Here is a 17,838-nt window from a genome sequence, read left to right as displayed (position 1 = left end):
AAACTATGAAGCAACTGGAACAATAAGGGACAACAGAATTCTGAAGACTTGTCCTATAAACTCCACAAACGAAATGAAGAAGGTTCCTCGAGGAGATACAGATGTTGTTGTGGATAATATTCACAAGATCTTGTTGGTATGCTGGAAGGATAATGCAGTAGTTTCAGTGGTATCAAATATTTCTCCTGTTTATCCTCTGGAAAGTTTATCTCGATGGTCAGCAAAGGACAAAAAGAAAATTAGTGTAAGTCGTCCTTATCTCATCGGGGATTACAACAGGCACATGGGTGGCACTGATAGGATGGACCAAAACATCAATTGTTACCGTATATCCATTAGAATGAAAAAGTGGTGGTGGCCTATATTTTCTTGGGTAATTGATGCAACGATTCAGAACTGCTGGCTTCTGCATCGTGTTGATGAAAGCAACCTTTCACTGCTGTCATTCAAGCGCTACATTGCAAGGACATACCTTCAGAAGGCAGAACCACGTGTGGGAATAGGCCGGCCAAGACCGTCATCTCGGGTTATTCCAGATGTACGTTATGACAATATTGGTCACCTCGTCGAATCCCTTGGAAAACAGGCATGGAAATGTGCTCTATCCTCTTGTAAATCTCGTCCTTCGCAAGGGTGTATGAAGTGTGGAGTTCCATTGTGTGTGAAATGCTTTGCTACGTGCTCTTTAGAATACTGCTAATTATAGTATCTGGTTTGTTATTGTGTGATATCACGGAATTTATCTCAAAATTTAACTAAGAAGGAAGTTTCTCTAAAGCATGAACCAGTTTTATTTCTATTTTATTCTACCGTATCACAATTTTCTGTTAAACATTTCACTTGTAGAAGTAAGAATTATTATCCATTTCACATATTCAAATACTGTCAGCACGTGCAAAAGTAATAGGGCTTACAATTGCAACAAATTTTAGCAGTAAACTGCAATATTTCTTTGTATTATTCAGTAATAAACGCACTATTATTGAGTGTCTTGCTTCTGATACATCCTCCTTGTAATGAAAAAATACCAATAAAATTTTATTATAGAAAATAGACTCATCAATAAAAATGTGTACCCCGTATCTGCCTAACCTACTATATATAGTAGGTCCTATATATGGACAAATACCATGGAAAAAACATTGAATATATGATAATACCATATAAATATACATATTAAACTTAAATAATGAAAAAAATTTAGAAAAAAAAAATCAGGCAGTAATGGGTTAAACAAGAAATGAGTCTACCCGAGTTATGAAATAGTTACCAACTCTACAATAATGTTTAGAACCATAAAACTCAAGAGGGTCATTGTAGAGAAACTAGAGACAAAGTACTGTATTACAACTCTTATATAAATTATGACCTGATTCTACTATTACATAATAATTTTCCAATATCCCAGTTACTCATATGTAGATTATTTTAGCATACTCGATACGTTGATTCGTTCAATCCTTTTGGTTTGATAAATGCTGTGGAATTTAGTTTTGAAATTACAGAATTTTAAAGAAAAGAAATATTTAAATGATAACATCGAAATTACATGTTATAGATATTTGTTCATGGATTTAGGAAGTTGAGCCGTAGGATTCAGTGCTAAATATTGATGTTGAGGAACATCTTGTTAAGCTAATGACGTTTGAATAAGTTTGCCCTTTGTTGTTGTTGTTATGTTTGTTGCTTTGTGAGGGTGGTGTTGGGGAGGTATCTAGGAATGAGGGAGGAAGATAGAAGGAAGAAACAAAAGGATGCACGTAGGAAGAAAACTTGTTCGAGCAGTAGCAAAAATCTCATCATGCAAAATATCTGCAGGTTGCATTGCAAGCGTCCTTTGACCATTTAACCTGTTTCTGTGAAACCGGTTGGATGAGAACTTATGCCCATTGGCAAGATCACACTCGCAGTTGCGTATAAACTTCCCCAGTGGCACGTGGTTAGAAGATAAAGTCGATTTTTTTGGCAAAACAACGATAATAATGGGCTTGTATAGAGTTGGTAAACATTGGCCGAAACCTGAGGAGCATGCCTTATGCTTGTGTTCTTAGGAATGTTCTGTCTGTATATACGTTTGTGCTGGGGTGGGTGTGGGGGGAATAATTAGGAAATTTCTGTAGGTAACTTAAGAACTGGTGCATAAGCTAGATTCTTGAACAACAAATGCCTTTCAATTCATGTGAGGGGGGGTAGTAATTTTTACCTCTTCGTCATTAAATGGCGAAGGAAATTATACATCTGTCAGCGATTTCAGTAACCAGACTGTTGCTCTGGTGCCATCAACAATAATTCAAAACGAAAAGACCAAAACCAGTCATAAAAAATGGTTGCCTGTCTTTGAATGCTAGACGTCATTGTTCCATACAATTCTAAGACTATTAAATAACTCAACATACTATTATGTGTTATGAAAGGAGATGGGTCTGTTAATTCCTTGGCACTTTTGATAAATTAATTGAATTCATTAAAAGAAACCGGACTGAACAGATCGTATAAAAAAGGAAATTTATAAAAGGGGACATTTGACGTTATATTTTAGTTTTAAAGGTTGACTTTTTTCTTAAGCTTTAAAAGGCCAAAATATTATCTTGGTGCTATATCTTATCTAATGTCAAGGTTTATGATGATTCAAGGTTTTTGTACCCAGCCAGTTCATTTACAAGCGAAATTTTTTAGGTATTACATCCGGCGATAAAGTTGCACGAGGCATTTTAAAGATGTCACGTGGTCCAAGAGGTCAGTAAAGTGACTCGGCATACGCTAAGATTTTTGCAGTCTGCCTAATACTCTTTGACCTAGCTTGGAGCCCGTCAGAGGTAATGAAATTGTAAAAAGAAAGTCCTAAAGGAACAAAATAAAACTTGGAATAATAGCCCTTCAAAAGCAAGGAACATTTTAAGAAAAGGTATGGAGCTTTCATCAAGAGATGGACATTCATAAAGCAGAATAAATGGAATTATTATTGTTATTATTATGATTACTAGCCAAGCTATAACCGAAATTGGAAAAGCAGGATACTACAAGCCCTGGGGCTCCAACAGGGAAAAATAGCCCAGTGAGCAAAGGAAACAAATAAACTACGTGAGAAGTAATGAAAAATTAAAATATTTCAAGATAAGTAACAGACGTTAAAATCGATCTGTTATAAATAAACTATGAAGAGAAACATATCAACCTGTTCAACACAACATTCGCAACAAGTTTGAACTTCCAAAGTTCCACAGATTCAACTGCTTGATTAGGAAGATCATTTCACAATCTGGGCATAACTGGAATCAAACTTCTAGAATACTGTGTAGTATTAAGCCCATGTTGGAGAATGCATAACTATTGTTAGAACTAGAACGTGCCCTCGATAGATCGCATGCTATCGCCCATATCATCCTGTATATCATGAGATAGGCAATTGAATTATGCACATTTTGGCATCCATATGCTTGGCGAAAAATGTTTGAATGAACCTGTACGAAGTGACGAAGATTTTCTTTAAGTTTAATGGAATAGTAGCTGAGAGCGTCAGTGGAATTAGGCAGGGGTACAAAGGGCGATTAATAGTCGGACTTTTTTTACTTAATCATATTTAGAAGAGATATATCTTCTGTATTCTGCAACTCAATTAAATTCTCTCTTCATCATTAGATTTTATCATCTTTAGACCTTTCTCAAATTGAATCTCGTATTGTTCATTAAGCTTCGGGGGCGATGGCCATAGTTATTGTGTAATGAGAATCTACACAAATAAATCAGTCTGTTTCAATGAGCTTACTCTGAATTTTGACATCTTTTACTACTATTTAACCCTAATCTAGCTCCGATTCACATATAAATTTTCATTCGTTTTGCTTTTCTACAATTTCTCCTCTACACTATTTTTCCTCTAAGACTATTGATAACCTTCTCTCAACGATTTTCATGTCTCCACGAAATATTCCGTTTGAGCATCCTATGCTCCTTTTACCCTTAACTCTGTATATCCAATCTATAATCTGCATAAGTTTTAAAGACTAAACTGTGGTAGGCCGACTATCTTCACATTTATAGTCATATTCTAATCCTTGTCTTTTTCTCTCCTGCCACGCTTGCTATTTTCTCACGGTTGCGTAATCATGACATTAGTTGTCTTCTTTCACATCAACCAATAAAATCTCTCATCTACTTTATACTCTCATAATATCTAAAGATTTTCTCTTTCCCAATTATACTTGAGCTTATTTTTTAGTAAGACATTTCATTTTTCATTACAAGAAACTATTCTCTTGATTCACCAACAACTCCAACTCCACAGTCATATGTAATTTCTCTTCATTATACTAATAGAATAAAGTAGTAAATCAAAGATTTATTCTCAAGTTCTCTGTATGAGCCCCCTGTGTCCGAAGTTGTAATATGGAATAGTAACAGGCTCAGAGGAAAAATTTAATTGATAAGCTCCGAAGTTAAAATTTTCGACTGCTCTTCGCACGCGCTTGTTCACCCTTCAATCCCTAATATTTGTTGTATTTAAGAGTCTAATGGAAACATTTCAAAGGACAATGAAATTTTAAAATAAAGGCAGTTTCGGTTGAATAAAGCCGAGAGCAGAAATCTCCGAAATTTAGAAAATGCGTATAATTTACTTCTTTTTTTTTCAATTTAGTCTACTTTATGTGCCCATTTTCTGCTCCTGTCACATACTGATAAATCCTGAGATCTGCAGACATAAAAGATTTGTTTGTCATATATTGTGTATCCTTTAAAAATTTAAAGAATCCTATTACATAACGTGTATTATTGTCAAAACCGTGCTATCATATTTCATGAACATTGAATATATCTTCGACAAACGTGTATATTGTTCATTATATGGATATAAGGGTTTCAACGGTCTCAGGCTAGAAAGGTCAGGTCCCAATGAAGTGATTGAAAACGGAATTAGGAATGATTGATTGAGTGGCTTATAGAAGTTAATAGAGAAGCCATTCAATATAAGGGAAGCTAAATTTGTTGCTGGGAGTAAATGTATTAAGGGTTGATATATTCGGTTAATTCTCATGTTTTTGCGAATTCTTTACGGCATAAGGCGGTTCAAAAGGGAGTTAGAAGTATTTCGACCGGCACGCATCACAATTAATTTTATCAGGTGGAATTTCAAAAGCGAGTTTTAGTTTTTGAAACTATGGTCTTGTCCAATCAGGTCTTATTTGACAGTTTTACACAAAACTCCAAATAGCGTCGAAATTTTCATTGATGAATTTTTCTCAAATTTGTTATCAAATTATATATATATATATATATATATATATATATATATATATATATATATATATATATATATATATATATATGTGTGTGTTTGTGTGTGTGTGTGTGTGTGTGTGTGTGTGTGTGTGTGTGTGTGTGTGTGTGTGTGTGTGTGTGTGTGTGGTACTTAAGAATGTTAATTTACGTTTACAATGAAGACAAACTTAGAGGCGTCCTAAAATCGAAGACAGCATCTCTCCGGACAACCGACCTCCGGTTAGATTTTAGAATACAAGAAAAACTCCTTGTACTTTTATCAATTTGTTTAATGTCGACACGTGCTTCGAATCACTTTTTACGTGACGTTTTATCAAGACTACCTTGGTTAAACGATGGAAATTATACCTTAATATAAAGGCTATGTTGTTGAACATTTTAGGATACGAAATTATTTGGATACTAAATTAATTAATTAAATATTTAATATGTATATATATATATATATATAGAGAGAGAGAGAGAGAGAGAGAGAGAGAGAGAGAGAGAGAGAGAGAGAGAGAGAGAGAGAGAGAGAGAGAGAGAGAGAGTTGTATTTATTAAGCAAAATCCGTTTAAAAATAAAAGCTGCAATATTCAATACAATATCTCTTTTGCGTAGTCAGTAAATTCACATTTTATCTATCATAAATAAAAATTATCATAAATTGCGGTTTATATATAAGGCTATTCCGTTATCTCCTTAGCTATTCATAGCTGAAAATTGTGAAGAAACATTACATCTGTAGATTATACAAATTACACAGTAAAAGAGAATCCCATCTGGTGCTAGCATTGTTTTACAGAATTTTGCCCACAAGAAAACACAACACGTGACCTTAACTTGCCTTTTATTACATTTCAAATAAGAACAAAGGCGTAAATTCGCAATTGTCAAAGCCCTCCACAGTCAAGGTGATGATAGGTCAAAATCCACAACTTATTGCTTTAAAATACAATGCTGGTGTGTGTATTGTTTATCTCACAATTCAAAATGAATTCAAAGTAACTCTCGTGTATGCCAAGTCACAATGTCCCATTTCAACAGACCAAAATTAATTCAACATTGAATATGAACAAATAGATAACTGAAATCACTCGCTAAACTAAGGGAACTTTTTACTTTTATTTTTGACAGGAGGAATAAAACAGTTGAAAATAAAGTGAAACGCCTTTTCTGCAAAGATCTGCAAAGAAACACTTTTTCCTTTTCTCGGTAAAGTGAGGCGACGGCGTGACTTTCTCTTGCCCATTTGCTTTGCTGAAGTCTTCACGTGCTCCAGGCTACGATATGGATAAAAATTCTTTCCAAGGAGTTGGCTGTTTTGAACGCTCTCCTCCCGTTTTGAGAGCTTCCTTGTTCCAGTGTCACCTCTGGTTAACCAGTTCCCGTGACATATGCCAACCTTTCCTTGTCTACATACCTCCTAAACAAACATCTACACCCCCCCTCCCCCCGCCCTTCCTTTCTCGAAGGCTGCATCGACCCCATTGTTAGCTGTTGTTCTCTTGGCCGAGCTTAAAGGGGCTCAGCGGAGTAATTGATGCCACGGAGTACCTCTGACAGCACAATCGGCACGTCGAATATTTCGTCATAATGGTAGCTTGAGGGGAGAAAGGTACTAAAGAAATATATGAACACGTGAAGGGGGAGGAGGGGGAGGAAGAGAGGAGGCGTAAGGAAAAGGTTGGGAATCTAATCAAGACAAAATAAAGGAGAAAGGTTGAGAAAGGGAATAACATTGAAAATTACGAGAAGAAATGGGTTAAAGAACGCGAGGACAAGCCTCAGAATTCCAGCGAGGACACGCCTCAGAATTCTATCGGTCACCATCAAATGTCCACATTGTGTATATTACAGGAGTGTCATTGTGTAAAAGCCCTGAGATTAGATACAACTGCAGCCAAGTTATTCTCAGTTGAAGGGCAAATGATTGTCTCGCCATTGCATAGCGGCAGTGCGTGCGTCAGTGAACACAAGATTGTCAACCCCATATAACTGACGCCATACCAGACAGCTCCATGACTGACTACTACTGAAGCAAACCGTTCCTTGATGTTATTCGAATTTTATTTGGCCACTGATCACGACTGGTTATGTGGTGTTTATAAATATTTGTTTTTCTTTGATACATATCGGATGTTTAATACGGTATTTTTAAAACGTCGTTGCCAATGTAATTAGTCTGGTATTGTGATCGTTGTACAAGGGAAACCGTTCTCCATATTTCGGTACGAATTATATCTCTATTCTTCAGTTTTCAACTTTTGGACATTTGAATCCATATAACTTTATCCGCCCAGGGTTATACATAGAACCGACCAGGGTTATACATAGAAAAGTTTTGTCTAGCCCTTCCGAACCAGCCATGTTTTGCCTCTTCCTGAATTAGACTGGCTGTACTCCACCCAAAGCAACCGGGCCTTCCTGGCCTTACCTCTTCCAAAAGAAGTCTGGTCTTGCCTCTGCCCAAAGCTGGCTGTCCTTCCCCCTTCCCAAAGTAAGATGGCCTTAACTTCTTCCAACCAAGGGTAGTCGTCAAAGGTGGTCGTCCCTCTTCCCAACCAAGACTGGTCATGCCTCTTCCCAAAAAAGGGTTTTCGTGCTTCTTCCCAACCAAGGGTGTTCGTGCCTCTTCCCAAAGAAGGCTGGTCTTAGCTCTTCCCAAAGAGGGCTGAATTTCCCTCTTCCCAAAGAAAGCTGGTCGTGACTCTTCCCAAAGAGGGCTGATTCGTGCCTCTTCCCAACCAAGGGTGGTCGTGCCCCTTCCCAAAGAAGGCTGGTCTTGCCTCTTCCTAAAGATGGCTGGTCTTGCCTCTTCCCAAGGACGGCTGGTCTTGCCTCTTCCTAAAGATGGCTGGTCTTGCCTCTTCCTAAAGATGGCTGGTCTTGCCTCTTCCTAAGGACGGCTGGTCTTGCCTCTTCCTAAGGACGGCTGGTCTTGCCTCTTCCTAAAGATGGCTGGTCTTGCCTCTTCCTACAGATGGCTGGTCTTGCCTCTTCCCAAGGACGGCTGGTCTTGCCTCTGGCATTTTGCCTTTTCCCAACTTCAGCTGGTCTTACCTCTCCCCAAGTTCAGATGGTCTTGCCTCTTCTCAAAGGAGGATGAGCAAGCCTCTTCATGTATGAGGCTGGTCTTGCTTCTTCTCATAGGAGACTGCTCTTGCCTCTTCCCATAGGAGACTGGTATTGCCTCTGGCCATTTACCTCTTCCCAACTTCAGCTGGTCTTTTCTCTTCCCAAAGACAGCTGGTCTTCTCTCTTCCCAAAGACAGCTGGTCTTCTCTCTTCCTAAAGACGACTAGTCATGCCTATCCCCAAAGATGGCTGGTCTTGCCTCTTCTCAAAGACGGCTGGTCTGTCCTCTTCTCAAAGACGGCTGGTCTTGATTCTTCCTAAAGGCGACTGGTTTTGCCTCTTCCCAAGGGAGGCTGGTGGCTGGTCTTAACTCTTCCCAAAGCAGGCTGGTATTGCCTCAGCCTATAGAGAGCTGGTCTTGCCTTTTCCTAAAGGCGGTTGGTCTTGACTCTTCCCAAGGGAGGCTGGTCTTGCCCTCTTCCCAAGGCAGGATAGTCTTACCTCGTCAAGTAGGAAGAAGATCATACCTCTTCACCTAGGAGGCTGGTATTGCCTCTGGCCTTTTCTCTCTCAGCAACTTCAGCTGGTCTTGTCTCTTCCCACAGCAGGCTGATCATGCCTCTTCCCAAAGCAGGCTGGTCATGTCTCTTCCCTAAGCAAGCTGTCCATGCCTCCTCCCAAAGCATAGGCTGGTCATGCCGTTTCCCAAAGCACAGGCTGGTCATGCCTTTTCCCAAAGTAGAGTAGTCATGCCTCTTCCCAAAGCAAGCAAAGCAAACTAGTCTTTCCTCTTCCCAAAGCAGGCTGGTATTGCCTTTAACCAAAGCACGCTAGTCTTGGCTCTTCCTAGAGTTGGCTGGTATTGCCTAATCCTAGAGTTGGCTGGTATTGCCTATTTCTAAAGCAGGATGTTATTGCCTATTCTAAAGCTGGCTGGTATTGCCTTTAACCAAAGCACGCTAGTCTTGGCTCTTCCTAGAGTTGGCTGGTATTGCCTATTTCTAAAGCAGGATGTTATTGCCTATTCTAAAGCTGGCTGGTATTGCCTATTCTAAAGCTGGCTGGTATTGCCTATTCCTAGAGCTGGCTGGTATTGCATATCCCTAGAGCTGGCTGGTATTGCCTAATCCTAGAGCTGGCTGGCATTGCTTATTCCTAAAACTGACTGGTATTGCCTATTCCCAGAGCAGCCTGGTATTGCCTAATCCCAAAAACTGATTTTACCTATTCCTAAACCTGGCTGGTATAGCCTAATCCCAAAGATGACTCATATTGCCTATTCCTAAACCTAGCTGGTATTGCCTAATCCCAAAGATGACTGATATTGCCTAATCCCAAAGATGACTTGATATTGCCTATTCATAAACCTGGCTGGTATTGCCTAATCCCAAAGATGGCTGATCTTGCCTATTCCTAAATATGGCTGGCATTGCCATATGCCTAAATATGGCTGGCATTGCCATATGCCTAAATATGGCTGGTATTGCCATATGCCTAAATATGGCTGGTATTGCCCACTCCTAGAGCTGGCTGGTATTGCCCACTCCTAGAGCTGGCTGGTATTGCCTTTTCCTCGAGTTGGGTGATACTGCCTAATCCTAGAGCTGGCTGATATTGCCTATTCCTAGAGCTGGCTGGTTTTGCCCAATCCTAGAGCTGGCGAGCACTGCCTATTTCTAGAGGTGACTGGTATTGCCTAATGCTAAAGCTGGCTGGTATTACTTAATCTTAAATCTGACTGGTGTTGTCTAATCCCAGAGTTGAGAGGTATTTCCTATTCCTAGGGGTGGCTGGTATTGCCCAATCCTAGAGGTGGCTGATCTTTCCTCTCCACAAAGCTGGCTGATCTTGCCTCTCCACAAAGCAGGCTGGTCTTGGCTCTTCTTAGAGCTGGGTGGTATTTCCTATTCCTAGAGGTAGCTAGTATTGCCTATTCCTAGAGCTGACTAATCTTGCCTCTCCACAAAGTAGGCTAGTCGTGGCTCTTTTTAGAGCTGGCTGGTATTGCCTATTCCTAGAGCTGGCTAGTATTGCCTATTCCTAGAGGTGGCTGGTATTGCCTATTCCCAGAGGTGGCTGGTATTGCTTATTCCTAGAAGAGGCTGGTATTGCCTAATTCTAAAGCTGGCTGGAATTACTTAATCCAAAAGCTGGCTGGTATTGCCTAATCCCTGAGTTGAGTGGTATTTCCTATTTCTAGAGCTGGCTGGTATTGTCTTATTCTAGATTTTGCTGGTATTGCCTAATCCTACAGTGGGCTGGTATTGCCTATTCCTAGATTGTGCTGGGATTGCCTATTCCTAGAGCTGGTTGGTATTTCCTAATCCTAGAGCTGGTTGGTATTGCCTATTCCTAGAGCTGGCTGGTATTGAGCACACAGGAGTATTTGGTTTTTCAAGAAAAAGGGAAATTTCAATAAAAATGTTAGTCCAACCTTGGAAATGAGAGACACCTTTTGTGCAAGAAACTGCCAAAACTATAATGAAAAATATCAAAATGAATGCAGATTCAGGTTTTCTTTTTTACTCATTCTTTTCTGGGGGGGGGGGGGTTACTTTACTACTGAATCTCACACTTCTAACTTCCCAACCTGATCATCGCGAATACTTGGATTTCAAGTTGTAAAAGGAAAATCATGGATTGAGAATGCATCGTTTTACAATATTTGCATCAATGATTACAACTTGCGTTCGTTTTACAATATTTGCATCAATGATTACAACTTGCGTACTTGTATTCATTTACTGGCGTTAGAAAATGCCTCACCTTGTGTCGGGCATGCTGGTTACGAGAGAGAATTAACTAATTTACTGATATTCAAGGATATTTTGCCAACCAATGGGGTTACTGAAATTGCATTAAAGCTAAACTACCCGGTTTTGTATACAGCTATTTGGATTTATCAACCCCGTACATTAAGCCAACATAAAATTCTTGGAATATGGTCTCAGAACTTACAAAATAATTAATTGACACACCTTTGTTGATTGTATTATCTCAAGACCTCACAGTTGCAAGACGACATCCTGCAGATGCATCTGAAGATTCTTAAAGGTAAACAAAGAGTGGATTGACGAAGTGAAGTTGTTACTCTTAAGGTTTTGAATTTTATGAAAATCGAACATAGTATTAATAGATCCCTTTTAACATCACAATATACTAAAAATCGAACATAGTACTAATAGATCCTTTTTTAACATCACAAATGTACTAAATGATCCATTTTAACTACACGAACAGCCAATTAAGCTAAATAAAAATACAAAGGCCTGCAAAACACCACACTGGACATTCTTTTAAAATAAATTTTCCATTTCCTCGGGGCTAATTACAACGTCGATCTACGCGCTTAAACAAAACAATATTAATTATTAAAGATTTATCATCATCTGCTGCAACTCTTTATTTTTTTCCTTTTTCTTTTTTTTTCTAAGCGGGGAGATAGGTAAACTCGCTGACTTACAAATACCCTTCTGGTTCCTATGAACAATAACCGGTTCTATTGACGTTATAGGAAACTGGAATTTTTCTTGTTTATATTCCCTTTAGAATGTATTATTTTCCAGATGTTTATTGCATTAAAAAGCTTTTTTTTTCTTTTGTCAAATTAGGTCGTAAAGATTGATAGTGGTAAAATAAACAAACATGATTTTCAAGCGTTTCAAACCTGTGTCAATAAAATAGATCAAGGCTATTTTGCCGGAAATATGTTTATGAAGGCTGGTAGAGATGAAATTAACACATTAAACATTTAAAAGAAAATCTAAAATCTTTTCTACTATCAATTATGAAACATAAAAACATTTATTCATGATCAAATGTTAAGATATTAAAAGTCTAAGAATATTCAAGGGTAACAGTGTTTGAGAGCCCAAAACTTGTTCTTGTACTCTGTTCTTTTACCAATACATTTAATGTATACCCACTGAAGACAACAGTCACAGACTACAGAATTCATTTTGTTCAAGCCCTGCCTACATAGGATCCATACATATACTCCAGAGCTTTCCATCCATCTGGATAAAATTATTTGAGTTTCTTATGGATTTTAACATTTTCTTGCTGACAGGCTGTTAGCATTTCAGAAGTGTTTGGCTTACAATATTTTCATAGATAATTTCTCAACGTATAGCATGAATGGCATCTTTATCATTGATAAAGTAGCCAAGTACAATATCTGTAGATCCCTTTCATTGGATGATTCCTAAATGAATGGAGTGGGCTTATGGAGTCTTGAATTTTTCTTGCCAAGTCCTATGATGTTTGACTATGTGTCTACCCCTTTTCTTTGACTTTGTGGGCAAAGTGACATTCTTCAACTTAGGATCAGCAGGTTCTGGAGCTTTAGGTGGTTCTAGTTTTCTTTGGTTGCAAGTAGTTCTGCATACAGAGGAATTTGGTGATTAATTCTACATATCAGGAAAAAAATCCTGTTGTGTGTTCAGTCGTTTTTAAGTCATGGAGGTATTATCTTGCTCAATTTCTACAACTGCAGCCTGCTTCCCACATCTTGATCAAGGTCTCTAATACACACGGGCTTGAACATCTGATGGCTTATTTTGTAGTACTTCACAGTCCAACATTTAGCAGCTAGCTTAGTATCAAAGATTTTGAGTGAGTGATAGGACCACAGTGTAGATGTGACCACTAGCAGGAACATTGATGAGTGGAATGTACACTGGCAGGATGTAGTTGTAACACTGATAACACCCTCTGAAAATCCAGCAGTAAAAATTCCAGCTTATCTTCTTGGAGGGTGACATGGTGTGAGATCTAGATGCTTATTCACAAACTTGAAAGCATGTGGAGTTGTAATGATGGTACTGCAGAGCTGTAGCACTTCTCTGCTGGGTACTGTAGAGCACTTTGTGAAAAAGCTTGGCTGCTTTCCTGTCATGCTTTGTTTTCACCATCTAAAGGAAAGACAGGAACACTGACAAGAACGCCAGTTGTGACTGGTAGCTAGGACTTTAGTTTCTGAAACTGAGATTCTAGCCAATTGTTGATCTTCTTAACCAGGGACATTTGTTGGTACTCGAGTCCGTCTAACTATTGCTTTCTTATCTGATGTCATTAAGTATCATAGTACAGTACTAAGTTCATTGTGCAGTTTTGCGTTTCCGAGTTTTTCATAACGAGTGTGTTATTCATCTCAAGATCTTTAGTATACCAGTTTCTGAATGATCTCCAAGACATTTTCTCTCCTCTAGTAATACCCATTTTCTCAGTTTGTAATTTTGGTTTTTAATTTTCTTAGAACATGAAAAATGGGAAATTTGTTAGTAACGTATATTTTTCCAAAGTATACAAACCTTGAACTCCTTAGTATGAATATATTTGCTGGCATGCTGGAAAACTAGCCATAAACTTTTACACTAGTTAGCGGCAGTAGCCGAGGGTAGACAAGCAACCCTGCTCACACACTCGCCAAGAGTAATACGTCTCTTTTTATATTGCAGGCAGGACTTACAGGGACAGGTGCTGGTAGGCCAAGTATGAGCAAAGAGCTTAAGGTTTGTATAGTTAAGAAAAATACAAATTACTTAAATATTTGTTATTTGTTCCGACACAGATACAAACCACTTCGCTCTTTACTATGGAAAATCTCCCTTAGCTGGGTGGAAGTCCTAACCTAACAAGCTGAGAACTTGACCTGGGTTATGACTCTTAAGATCGTGCAAGCATGGGAGGGATACCCTTGACACCTCACAAGACCTCGGTCCGATAAGCTAGAGAGCTGATGGCCTGGGCAATCATGGTAAATGAGTGAAAACTAGTCACTGTCATTTCCCCATGTAAGAATATTGAAGTGAGAACACACTTACTTAACCTGAGCATTCCCAACTCCCACTCGCAGGGAGATTGAAGGCATACCAAATAAGCAACATATTTCAGGCTACACAAGGGAAATGGGTATCATCTGCAATCGGAGGTATGCCAGCTTGCAGAGTTGCCCAGATACTGTACCCCACAAGAAGAGAAGATGAAAGAAGAAAAAGGCCAGTCATTCTGTCCATTCATCCCAAACTGATATCAGGAAACATCTACCCTCGACCGACTGCTTCTTGCCCTGTAAGGGAGCTGCCACCACAGGACCTATGTAGAAGATATCCAGGTTCCTCTGGCTTATGTCTTCCAGGTAATTGTACTGGGCATTCTGGCAATGCCAAGGACCTGCATCACAGAAAAGTTTCATTTGAATGTTAGGAGTTAGGGGTGTAGTTGTGACCCTATGTAAAAAGCTCTCGGTTGGATTTGTGATCGAGGAAAGCCAGGGTACAAAACCCTGGAAGATGACTTGGTGAATCCTTGCTGAGTTCGTATTTTAGATATTCTCTTGACCCTCCCCATGCTTATAAATAGGCGCCTGATGCGCAGGTGAGCTCTGGTTATTTATCAAAGCTCTCAAACAACATAGGAACCATTGAAAGGAGGTCACTAGCTACATGAAGGAGACTCGTTATTCGTAACGGCCCAAAGCAAGGGTCTGCTATGGGATTTCAAGTCTTGGCAACAGACTCAGGGATGAAGTAGTGTTACCTACCCTCCATCCCCTTGGTTGGGCTATGTCGTAGAAGAGACCCTGTCCTTCACTGGCTCTCACAGCGGAGGCTAAAGTGAGAAGGAAAAACAGTCTTAAGAGTTGGGTCCTGATCTGAAGACTCACAAGCGGGATGAAAAGTGATTCTTTTCAAGAACGTAGTACAGTACAATAACTACGCTCCAAGGAGGCGGTCTAACAGTTAACTGTGGACCAGTTAGCTCAACACTGTGTGAGGAGAGAGAATTCCATCGAGGAGAAAACGTTAACAGTTCAATCTAAAGACAAGGCTTAAGGCTGAGCGGTAGCCTTGCATGGTTGAGACTGAGCAGGGATTTTCCCCCCAGAGGTACAGAGAGAGCTTCGCTGTCCTGGGGAAAATGATATCAAGCAGCACAAGGCCTCTTTCCACGACATCAACCTCAGAGGATAGACAACTTAGCCCGGTGGGAGGCGAAAGACAAACTACAGGGGTATCCAGCCTCCTTTTCACTACTGCTCGGGAAAAGAATCTCTGAGAGAGATGTTGGATAACCTCCAGGTGAGAAGTTTTAGGGACTAAACTGATTGTGGTGAATCTCTGTGAGAGATTGTATGAGCAGTTCCAGAAAGAAGTGAGAATTTCTCTCGGTATCTCTGCAGGCAGGAATAGAAAGTCTGGGTACTATTCTGCTTGCTGTCACTGAGGAGTTATCTGGGTCATTGACCGATGTCTTGAAGCCCTCCTTAACAATGTCTTCTTATCAGACAGAAGGGGGGGTAAACGTATAGATGTTCCGGTTGTCCCTCTGATATTAGAAGGCCTGTAGTAGAGGTGCCTGGTTATACCCTACTGGCTAACAGTACTCCGGAAACTTCCGGGCACGAGCTGTCCTAGACTGACTCTCCTCCACGACTCCCTTCAAGGTCAGAACTTTGAGGGCTAGCTGAGGGAGAGAAAGGTCCCTCAAGTCTACTATCCGAGTCCACCAGCTTAGCTTGATAGCTAGGAAGTTTTTCTTGCCAGGAATGAATCAGGCTGAAAAGGGCAGTCGAGTTGTCTTACATCCAAGTCCATATTCTAATCACTTGATGGTAAAGCAGCCACGCAAAAAATACCTTGTCTTGGTATTCTACCACCATTGTGCTCTATTGAGAACATTACTGTGTCCAGAAAAGATTTGTTAGAAGTAATTAAGAGCGAACAACACTGCACTCAAATCCAGGAAAAATTGGGTTGGAACACAGCTCAATGGCCACGTGATGCAACGGTTGCGCCCTCCCCCCTTTATTTCGATGCATCCCATATGAGTATGCGAGGAAGTAGAGAGGAGGACTACATCCCTGGGGAGGTTGGTAATCTCTACCTCCCGACTTGGGAGTCTGAAGAATCCCTACTAATGCCTAACGGTTTTCTGTTGCCACTAGAGGGGACCAAAGCTACGACTTTCACCAGGGACTGGAAGAACTTGGAAGTTCAGGTGCCTCAACAAGTGCAGGAAGGGATTTGCCGCTTACAGAGTCTCTATTTCCTGATTGGAAAGAGCAACTCTGTCTCTTTTAGAGATTATTTGCCTTTCTAGATATGCCATTTCTTATGAAGATTGTAGGGCTGGATTTTAGCGGTTTATGCCAATCTCCCAACTCGGGAAAAACCTGAAAGCTCGACTCGGTATCGGAGAAAAATCTACCCCAAGTGTGCTAGAAACAACCTCTCATCTAAGGGGTGAGAAAAGCCAGGATGCAACTACAGTGAACATTATTGTGAACACTTAGGGGGTTGAGTGTAGGCCAGAGCCTCAGACCCAATACTGGAAAATCATCTCTCAAAGGATGACTCACGGTACATCTTTGGTAAATTAACATCCACTTATAACCAGCAGTCAATTGATCTAGTTGAGTCAATGGGAGAGAGAAAATTGACAAATTTGGGAGTAATTTGTATTTTCCCAAGCATACAAACATGTAGCTCTTCAACATAGCATTGTTATTTCGGAGAAGCTGAAAAAAAGTCGAAACTGGGGTTAACTAGGGTTTTACTATCCACCGCTAGTTAGCGGCAGGTCGCGGGGCTGTGTTTACCCACCCCTCCCACCAGCACTGGTGACTAACAGTCCCTTTTTATCTAATTCACCCAGGACTTAGGGGGTTGGTGCTGGCGGGCCAGTGTGATTAAAGAGCTACAGGTTTGTATGGTAGGGAAAATACAAATTACTCCCACATTTGTCATTTGTCCTGATGCAAGATACAAACCTTCCGCTCTTTAACATAGCAGACTGTCCTCACACCACGTTATCCTCTTAGGATGACGGCCTGAGCAATTAAATGCTGGGAGAGGAAAAATAATTATTAGTGTATGAAGTTAAAAGGTTACAAGGAATCATTTCAAAATCACATACCAACCGCTTCCCCCATGTTAGGAGGTTGGGATCGTAAACCCCCTACTGCTACTTGTCCCCTAAGGGAGCTGAGGTGTTAGATCACATTGTGAGGTGCCACCACAGGACCAATTGAGTAAGTGTCTAGGCTCCTGTGGGTTACATCCTGCAGGCAGTGGGCAGTGAACGTAGTTTGAAGTTTACACCTGCCTGCGAGCAGCACCTGCTGTACTGAGAGGTTCTTACCCCTCTGACATTGTGTGCACTGGAGTGTCTATTTGGTTGAGTGACATCCCGAGCCGTGGCCCTTTTAATCGCCCAGGTGATCCAAGAGGAGATTGTTCTTTGTGACTCTCCTCTTGGTTCTACCCATGCTCACAAAGAGCCTATTGATCTGAGGTCTAGCTCCTCTCATTCTCTTAAGATACAACCTCAGCGGTCCTACGGGGCAGAATAACAGTTGATGAAGATCATATGTTACAGACCGAAGACACTCAATCTGGAAGGAGCTGAATCTAGTAACAGCTCTCGCCCTATTTTGAGTCTTGGCTACAAACTCCGGAACAAAATTGAGAGTAACCTGCCCCCCTCCCCTTGAATAGGCG

At 40.2% G+C, this 17,838-nt stretch overlaps 1 protein-coding gene across 4 annotated transcripts in view; it reads left to right on the top strand.

The window, feature by feature from the left end:
• The window catches only part of phtm (phantom), a 239,667-nt gene that overhangs the window by 209,974 nt on the left and 11,855 nt on the right, over window positions 1-17,838 (top strand). The window contains exon 10 of one of the 4 annotated variants that reach the window (XM_068350763.1): window positions 13,795-13,848. The exons of the other annotated variants lie outside the window; for them this stretch is intronic. Coding sequence (XP_068206864.1) covers window positions 13,795-13,823 — 29 coding nt within the window. The 3' untranslated portion in view covers window positions 13,824-13,848. The remainder of the gene's footprint in view (window positions 1-13,794; window positions 13,849-17,838) is intronic. 4 annotated transcript variants of the gene reach the window in all.

This window comes from Palaemon carinicauda, chromosome 27 (genome assembly GCF_036898095.1).
Source record: "Palaemon carinicauda isolate YSFRI2023 chromosome 27, ASM3689809v2, whole genome shotgun sequence".
NCBI lineage: Eukaryota > Metazoa > Arthropoda > Malacostraca > Decapoda > Palaemonidae > Palaemon > Palaemon carinicauda.
Note: the sequence above shows the minus strand (reverse complement) of the source record. Positions and strands in the feature narration are given on the sequence as shown.